Source organism: Condylostylus longicornis, unplaced genomic scaffold, assembly GCF_029603195.1.
Source record: "Condylostylus longicornis isolate FDR11 unplaced genomic scaffold, ASM2960319v2 ptg000018l, whole genome shotgun sequence".
In the NCBI taxonomy this organism is placed as follows: domain Eukaryota; kingdom Metazoa; phylum Arthropoda; class Insecta; order Diptera; family Dolichopodidae; genus Condylostylus; species Condylostylus longicornis.
In genome coordinates, this window is record NW_026577987.1 from 13,280,965 (window position 1) to 13,290,835 (window position 9,871).

Sequence of the window (9,871 nt, forward strand, 5' to 3'; positions counted from 1 at the left end):
TTCGTGAAAATTCGTTAAAATTCCTGGAACTCGGAAACCCTTGAGATTTGGCATCGAGTTCGAAACAAAAGTTTTACCCATTTTCAATCTTCTAATCAATGATATACCAATGGAGCTCTCACAAATTCTGTTTTATAGTTCCGTATCAGTACTCTAATTTAAAATGTTCGACAGCATAAGATATGTATTGCTTTACTTTGATTCTAAAAATTTGATGTCACGTCAGTTACTTCGATTGTGATTTACAAAAATTCCAATATAGTCTCCTCAAATTCTCTTTTCCAATTATTTTTCATTCAAATTTTCATAATATGAAAGAAATCTTTCAATATCGCTTGTGCGTCTACAAATAATTTTCATCTGTCGAAGTTTTCTCTATATACGATTTTGAATTTCTTTTGAAATCTTACCCCTATTTACCCTTAAAATATGCATTTAACGGGTATGATACTGCAGACTATGTTATTTCTAACGTATACATGTATATGTATGATAAGGATAAAATATGATTATGCGTTTATGATTTTTTGGCTTTTTTAAATTCAGAAACCACAGTTAAAAAGTGTTAAGGTTTTTGTATTCACCACATTTTGTTAAAGTATAGTATTCAACAAAATTATACTTAGTAGATTTTATACACAGGAAATCTTTTTATCAACAAAAAGTTCTATATGTATCATATTCAAATAATCTCTCATGTCATTGCGGTTAAATTAAAATTGTTTTACATATACAGTTGGTTTGTTGGCAAGTACTTAAATTTAAAAATTAGCATAACATTATTATAATTGTTTTAATATAGAGTTAAGATGTATGAAAATAAAGTGTTGATAGAAAAACATTTAGATAATTACATAAATTTATTTAAGGTGTTTTTTAATTAAATACCATGACATTCCTGAAACAGGATGTAGATTCAGTATTTAGAATTAAATTTCTTAATTTTGAGTGCTGAATCTATCTCTTTTATTGTAATATGATATTCATGGGATGAGTTGAAATTGCCCGATACGAAAAAGAGTTACTGAAATTTCAAAGGCATTTTTAATTAAACAAATATATTTTTTAAGGAAAATTCATTGGAATTTTGTTAATGAGTTAAAAACTAAAAAAATAAATTAACCCTTTGTCTGCTATTTATGTCTTTCGTATAAGATTTCAGTTTGAGACAAAATTCATAAAATTCATAATTTTTATTGATCTATCTGTTCAATACTTCGACCATTGCTCGAATAACAATAAGTGGAAAATTTCCAGTTTGTACTTCAACAAAAATTTCTCTTGTACAATTATTATTTAACTAAGAGACTCAATTTTGCTCTCTGTAAATAATGTTGTTCATTAAGTTTTTGTACGTTTTACTAATCCCGCATATTTAAAATTTTGATTTCTATTAAAAGTGAGCACATTAACGACCCCAGTTTTTCTATTATTATTTCCATTTAATTCTTTAAACTTAAAATAATGAAATTTTTTTATAACAGTTGAATAAACTGTACTGTTCACTAGCACAAACATACAAAAGAAGTAGTAAGTTATACTTTTCAAGTTCAAAATTTCAAAAAATTTCTAATAGGTCAGGTATTAAAATTATGATAGAATGTAAAACCACATTATAACCTAGTTTGTAAGTGTTCTACATGCCAATGATATTATTAACAAATTATTGTAAGTAAAAGTCAATGATCAATGTGCGGTTAGAGTATAAAAAAGAACGATGTAATATTTACTTATGAGTAATGTGTTTTCCTATGAGTAATTGTTGAAAATAATACAGTGTGTTTCAGCCCAATACAATGTTCCTTTAGTAAAGTTTATTGAAATTTTAATGGTATTAAGTTAATAACATTTATAGGGAAAGATGAGTTTTGTAACAATTTAAAGGCATGATTTTTTGCATTATTAATAAAATTTAATTAATTTCCTATTAAAGTTTCAATTCAAATATAGGCCATTAATTCAAATAATTCACTCAGTATTACTTATTTCTGTCCTTTACAATAATTATTAATTGAGTTCTATGAAATTTGTGCAAATTGCTTATACAGTGTATATTAATATAATTAAATGCAATTTGTAGTTTTATTAAAATACTATAATGTCATGCAATGTTATTAAATAGAATTTGTCCTAGATTGCATTGCATTGTAAAATATATCAGTCAAAGAATTAACTCTATGGTGTCTAGACCGTTTTCATTACAAAGTCTATTTTAAGATTAATAATAAAATTTACTGAAATTTTTTTTGAATTTCAGTGGTTTTCGAAAATTTGTGTTTTTAGTTTGAAGAACACAATTCTTTTCTCGATAATTCAGTAAGTATTTAGTGTAAAAAATCGTTTCACATATCATCGTTTATTGCTTATTGGAAAAATTAAAAGTAAAATTTTTGGTTTGTCTTAGTAATCTTTAATTTCATAAGCGTTATTAAAAATTAATTGGCGTCTAGAATTTCGTATTACTCTATAATTGTAGAGTAAAATTTTTGTACAATTTTACAATTGGTTAAAATTTTCATTTGTCTCGTTCATTCTTACGGAAATATTAATAAAGGTATTAAGGTATTACAATAGATTATAAGATATCAAAACCGATTTTGAACCGACTTAACATAATAGTATATGTTACAGCAACTCAGAGTTCATTTTCATTTGCTACTTAGAAGTTTTGTTTCATTAAAACTTTTCACTTTTAAAACAAGTTCATTTCATTTCAGTCGGTAAAAATCGACCGAATTATACCTTGCACCTTGACAATCTGAGTTTAAAAATTTGGTTTTGAAACGCCTTTGCAAAATTTGATATTAATATCTCTATTAGTTATTGAAATATTTAAAAAAGTCTCTTTAAATTATGAATGGCAGCTACCCGAAGCCGTTGTTCGAATTGGCCCAATTACAATAGCAGCCGTCCCTGGCAAAAAAGAAAAAAACTTGGGAAAGTTTGGTTTCGATTGAAATATTTGTTTTTAAGTTATGAAGACGACTCCTTTAAGTGGTTGCAAACACCATAGCAAGGTGAATATTCCCTTTACGAAGGTGCAGGTACGAAGGTGCAGGGTATAAAAATACTAAGCATATGATTAAGAGAAAATTATTGTTATTATCATAACTTGAAACGAAATTTATAACACGATTCACATTTACATATTTCTTGTTTCATTTTACCTTTCAGAAATAATACGCTCAATCAAGAGAGAGATTAAATCTTAAGACCATAAACATATCGTGTAATTAATGCTATTTACACTTAGATGTAGCAAATGGTTAATATTTGTGTAATATTTGTGTTAAGACATCAACATTTGAAGAGCAAAAAAATAAAAATACATAGAGAATGATTAAGAAAAGTTGGAAATTTTTTTAATCTATACTTAAACAATTTGAAAGATATTAAAGTATAATTGAAGAGAAGAAGCAGCATTACTGGAACTACTGAAACAAAAAAAAAAACTAAAAAGAAAATTATTTTTATTTGAATAACGTCTGTTGAACGTTTTACATTGGACGCGGATTTTTCTTTAATTTTTAAATTTTAATGTGATTAAAAAATTAAGTTATTGATTAAAAATTTTTTATTATTCTTAACTAAAATGGATTTAAAATATTTAATAGGTTTGGAATTTAATTTATATCGTATTATATTTTTTATATTTAGTGTGCTTAACTTTAAATTACAATTAAAATCCAGATTAAATTTAATAACATTTTGTTTTTATTCATAGGAGTTTTGTGGATTATTAAAAATGTACAAGGATTATTTGAATATTGTGATTATCGATTACAATTAAATTCGTCAATGCCGAAAATTTATATAAATTCACCAAATTATCCAAATAATTATCCGTCCGGTTCATCGTGCCGATTTCTTATAAAAACTTCATCATCAGATTATCGTATAAAATTCAATTGCAGAATTGATTTTGATAAGGTAAAATTTATTATTTGATTATGTTTAAGATATTTTGAAATAAATTCCATTTTTATATAATAATTATAAATTTATGAAGTGCTATAATTATAGCTTCAATTCGAAATCACAATACTAGGGATTCACAATAGAATTAATATACTTAATTGGGATTGTTAATGTGTTCAATTTAAAATTTATTCAAAATGTATAACAAAAAGTTCGAAACAGTGAGTGCTATTACTAATTATTAATTTAAAACTAGCGACTGATAGCAAATTCATAACTTTGTTTTGTGGATTGCAGACACTAATTAAATTTTGCATATATTACAGAGTGCAGATTGAAGAGTGTATTATTATTTTAATTAAGACAAATATTAAATGAGCTTTAAAATAAATAATTGTTTACCTTAATATGACCATTATAATATTAATACTATGCATTTATGTTAATTAGCTATTTTAAATATAGACTTTTTGCCTTATAATTATTACAAGGTTGTTGAATTTAAGTGTTTGTTGTGCCATCTGTTTAAGTATTTTGTAGAATAGATTTATTATTATACTGTACGATATTTTGAGTCACTTAAATTTTCATTTGGTTAATAATAAGCCCTTAGATTAAAATTTATTATTATAGAATTATTAATTGAATAGCTAGCTATAGATTTTTGTAATTTCGAGTTTTGAATGATAAATTTTGCAGAAATTTATTGCTATTCTTACTTATCTGTCCCTAAACTGTTGCTTAAAAGAAAGGGTACCCATTGTTAATAAGAGGTAAAATACCATTTATTTAAAGAAACCATATTTATAATGTTCCGTTATCATTATATTATATATGACATTTTCATGGCTTAGCCCACAAACTGTTATAATTAACAATTTTTTCTGTTATGTTTGACAGAAATGACACTCGTCATTAACTTGGTTGACGATCGCTTTAATACATTTATATGCAAAACTCTTTTACAATTGATAGCTAATATGATTATTACTTGGAATTTCCGAGCATTGCTGTACTTTTTCCAAATAAACAAATGTAAATAAATTTAATTGTGATTCTAATTTTAATTACCCGTTAATTTTAATAATTAATTTAACAGAAACAATTCTTTTAATTTCAGAATTCGGATAACAGTTGCAGTACAGAAAATTTTTATTTTAATAATCAAGGTTCAACAGTAATACCAGGTTCTGAATTTTTTTGTGGTAATGGTAATTTTAAAAGAAAAAGTGTTAATGATAAAGCAACAATATCATATATTTCGACAAGTTCAAATCAAACTGGTTGGTTTTCATGTTTAGCTGAAATGGAACGAATAAATTGTAATTGCGGATGGAGTAATCCAAATTCAAATCAAGTAAGCGCAAGAATTGTTGGTGGAAAACCATCAAAAGTTAATGAATTCCCATTTTTGGTTGGTATTCTTCATTTAGCATACCAAAGGATATTTTGTGGCGCCACAATAAGTAAATAAAATATTAGTTTATTAATTAAAAATTTTAATTTTGAAAATATTTTTTTCTATAGTACATAAAAAATATTTGCTATCAGCTGCACATTGTTATTCAAGTAATGAAACAAATGATCCAGAAGAATTAAATGCACTAGTTGGAGACAATGATTTTACAATAAGTAAGTATGATATAACATTAATAGTTATAATACATAGCAATTTTATTTAAATGATCTATAATTTATAGGGAATCGCTTTACAAAACTTTATGATATCGAATATATTATTTATCATGAAGATTATGATTCAGATAAAGTTACAAATGATATTGCAATTTTAAAGACAACAAAAGATATTGCATTTAATTCTGGTGTAGGGCCAGCATGTTTACCATTTAAATTTTCAACAAAAGATTTTGTAGGTTCTAAAGTTATTACAGGTGGTTGGGGTACCATTAGTTTTGGTGGTCTACAACCAAATTCTCTGCAAAAAGTCAATTTAGATATAATTTCAATAATGGAATGTCAAGTAAAAATTAAACATTTAAATTTTGGACAATTTTGTACATTTACAAAAGGTAAAGATGCTTGTCAATTTGATTCTGGTGGTGGTTTATTTTATAAATCAAATGGATTATATTATGTTGTTGGTATTGTTAGCTTTGGATTTTCATGTGCTACAAATTTTCCATCAGTTAATACAAGAGTTAGTACATATTTATTTTGGATTCAAAATAAATTACAAGATGTAAAATTTTGTCGCAAATAAAAGCTTAAATTAATAAATTTTGTTTTCTTTCATAGTTTTGTATAATTTAAGAAATTTTGGTATTATAATCTTTAATTTCGTTTTATATCTGGGTACATATTAGTTCGAGTAGAGATACACCGTTATTATCTCTGTTATATAATTAGTTTCACAAGGGTATGCCAAAGAGAGTTATTTAAAATTTATTTGCATGGACGTGGAATAACATTATTGTACAAAATTCTTATTTGTGTTTCCCTTCATAAAACTTATTTCTGTATCACCTTTAAAGAAAAATTTTAATCTATTGCTGTGTTTCCACTTGTACTTAAATATGCTGATTAAAGTTGCCGAATTACTTGCATAAAATAATTTGATTCCAATAGAATTACAGCACGTCGTAGTGGTTGCATCGAAATAAATTATTGTTAGTAGCTCATCTCATATTAAAATTATAAAAAAATGGTGACCTTTTCCGTTTTTAACAAATCTGCATAAATATATACAAATACAAAATATTGGAGTTCAATTATATAGGTACATAAGTGTATGATCTTAAAATATGAAATAAATAGTAAATCTTATTCAATTTTTTATCAGGAACACATAAAAAAAAAACTGTCCTTTTTTATTTCTTTGTCATATATTTTATTCATATTTTTACATTCTTACATTTACATAAACATTTTTGTAAACTCCTGTCCCATAAAAAAGTCATACTATATACAACTATAAAATATTGTAAAAAAAAATGCAAAGTACATTCACTATAGGATACACAGCACACCACGGTGGAGTTTCTATATATAAAAGAAAATAAAAATAAATTAAAGCTACTTAGTAGTAAAATAAAAAATGAAAAAAAAAATAAACATAACAATTTTAATTAAGGAATACAATATCAAATCCACAAATAAATAAAAAGTAAATAATATGGAGACGAGTTAAAAAATGGAGAATTTTTTATGTTTGCCATTTTGCTATTTTTTTCTAAAAAAAATAAAAATGAAATGAAATAAAAACGAACAACGACAATGATAATAATAATAAAATAAAATATCAGATAGCATTAAAATTGGAAATTGTGAGGGTATAGGTGCTGGTACATTGTATATCATATAGATGTACGGAGTATATTAAATCAATGATATTCTTAGATTTGAAATTCCCAGGGCTTTTAATTTAAATAATCGCAAAATTTTGTGACTATAACTTTGAAATGACGTCTACATCATCTATGAAAACACAATTTTCCAGTGTATAAGCTAGTTCTATTTTTGAATTTCTATAATATCTTATAATATTCTTAGACTTAATTTAGTTTCTGTTTAAATTTTAACCATTTACAAATAGATTAGTGACTTAATTTTAAGATTCTTAAAATTTTGAGTTTAATTTGCATTAATTTTTAAATGTGAATAAAGCTTAATTTCTAATTTAAAAATACACGGTAGCATTGGTCTTAAATTTTAAAAATTTTCTCATTAAAGACCCTTATCGTCTTTCAAGCAAATATTGTCTAAAAGTGTGTTATAAAACAAAAGTTCTGTGTTTCATAACAGGCTATGATGCGAAAATTGATTAAACTCACCTTATCGGTGCAATCCCCAAAATTTTTAAAATTTGATCCACATATTTCAGGTTAAATTTTTGTTCTCATTAGTCTTGAATACACTGTATGCTTAAAAACGGCTACATAGTTTTGGTTTTTTCATAATTTTATTTTTATTCATAAATATGATGAACTTTTTATTTTTTTTTCAAAATCATAAAAATCTGTAGTTGAAAAAGGAATTCATTTAAAATATTTCGAGAAAATACATAAAATATATAAGAGCAAAACTAGCAATAACAAGAATTTTTTTTTGACAATATTCTACCGGCTACCTTTATATTGTTGGTATGTCCAACTGAAAAAAATTCTGAAACAAACATTTTTTATTTTTTTGTTGTTTTTCAGTAGATGAGGTATAAAGTATAATTTTTTTTTAATAAATTTATTTTATTTAATATAATATGGTGTAGAGAGTATTTGCTACCCTTGGCAACATGGAACTTGTTCGCTGTAATAATAGAACCGGGAATTTTATTAAATGTAAATAGAATGTGTGTATTGACATATGTATAGGAAAAATTTTGAAATATACATAAAGTTTTTGATATTTAATTTTTTTTTTATATTTTCGCGACTCACATCGCGGAATTATTTTCTGTATTAAAAGAAAATTCTTATGAAAAATACACGAGGGCGAAATACAAGTAATAAGTAATTCGGAATAACAAAATCTTGCATAACGCAAATTATCTGAATTTTTATTTTAAATTTTTTTGGAAAAATATTTAAATAGTAGCATTAGAACATAGAATATTAGAATAAGAAAACCTATGTATATAGGCATAAATATGTAATAATCTTAGAGAAAAATTCTGTTTTAAAACATGCCCTACTCTAAATTCATAATTATTTATAAGGAGAAATAACGTTTTGCTGGCAGAATAAATTTATATATCTTACCAATCCCAATTCTTTATTTACAAACCCTCGATTTTCACTTTCTTAGGACCTATTTTATAGACTGGACCCTAGCACAATCGATTTTCAGAGGGTCCTCGAATTAAATTTGTAGAACATGCCGATATCTTTTTAACAGTACTCCACTCAACTACATTTAATAGCCTTTAGTTTGTTTTGGAAGGAAAGGGGCTTGAACACAATAAGATTGAAGCTGTCATCAAAAGCTTTCTAATAAGTCCTTTCCCAGCTTGGTAGGTCATCTGAAAGCTAAGTTATAAGAATTTTAAATTATAAAAAATCAATAATTATATATATCTGATTTCCAGGCAAACAAGGAACGAAGTTTATGATAAAAAAAACTGTAATAAAATAAAAAATTTCCAGAAAAGGAAATATTTTTTCTTTTCGATTTCTACTTTTTATCTAATAAATAAAAATTTTGCATACTTTTGGTATAAAATTCGAGTAGTTTTAGCCTAACGTTATGCAATAAATATATAAGTAGGAAATTTATATAAGAGCGAATATTTTTAGAAGAGAAAAACCAGTTGAGAATGAAATCTTCCTTCATTTCTTTTTCCATCATTTTTTGAATTTTCCTTACTTTTCCAAAATTCTTTATTAGATTTTTCGGAAAACTCTATACTTACTGATTTGCAGGGAAAATAATTGCGTTTAATAAATTTTACTGTTAAATGCAGGGAAAATAATTGCATTTAATAAATTTGCCTTGTTATGGAAATTATCAAAAAATGATTTCCTTGAATTTGTCTACTAGAATGTTCACAATATTTTTTGCAAGAAAAAAAAAGCGAAAAGGAGTAAAATCCGCGAAAATGTTTTTTTTTTTATTTATTGTTTTCCTTGTTGAATTTCAACTTTTTTTTTTATTCATTTTTATCAATTTTCTGTCTATTTCAGTATTTTTTATTTGGGTATACAACCAAAATGTTTACTTTATGCGAACACATAACCTACGTACGTACGTACGAGTATAATAAAAATATAAGCAAATTATACACAATACATAATGTTGTTTTGTATAAAAAAATATATGTGCAAGTACATGCTTCAAAAAGAAATTAGGAAAATTTTAGAATAAATGAATATTTTCTACGAGTGTTTGTTTGTTTATTTATGTTTTATTGAAAAATAAAAAAGAATTTGATTTTTTTTTTCGGTATTTTAAAAATTTTCATATTGTATGCAATCTAAGAGTTTGAACACTTGTGTGGTTC

The 9,871-nt window shown here is 25.0% G+C and overlaps 1 protein-coding gene across 1 annotated transcript; it reads left to right on the top strand.

The window, feature by feature from the left end:
* The first annotated feature begins 429 nt into the window (after positions 1–429).
* Positions 430–7,450, top strand: LOC129606502 (venom serine protease-like). Its single transcript, XM_055516843.1, has 6 exons — positions 430–442; positions 3,725–3,930; positions 5,039–5,384; positions 5,446–5,550; positions 5,619–6,135; positions 7,429–7,450. The coding sequence occupies exons 1-6, from the start codon at positions 430–432 to the stop codon at positions 7,448–7,450; spliced, it is 1,209 nt and encodes a 402-aa protein (XP_055372818.1).
* The last annotated feature ends 2,421 nt before the right edge of the window (positions 7,451–9,871 follow it).

What these genes read in the sequence shown, in the direction of transcription:
- LOC129606502 (XM_055516843.1), top strand. An exon ending in GCAGAATTGATTTTGATAAG is followed by an intron (nt 3,931 to 5,038) that starts GTAAAATTTATT and finishes TTTTAATTTCAG; the next exon opens with AATTCGGATAACAGTTGCAG. An exon ending in ATTTTGTGGCGCCACAATAA is followed by an intron (nt 5,385 to 5,445) that starts GTAAATAAAATA and finishes TTTTTTCTATAG; the next exon opens with TACATAAAAAATATTTGCTA.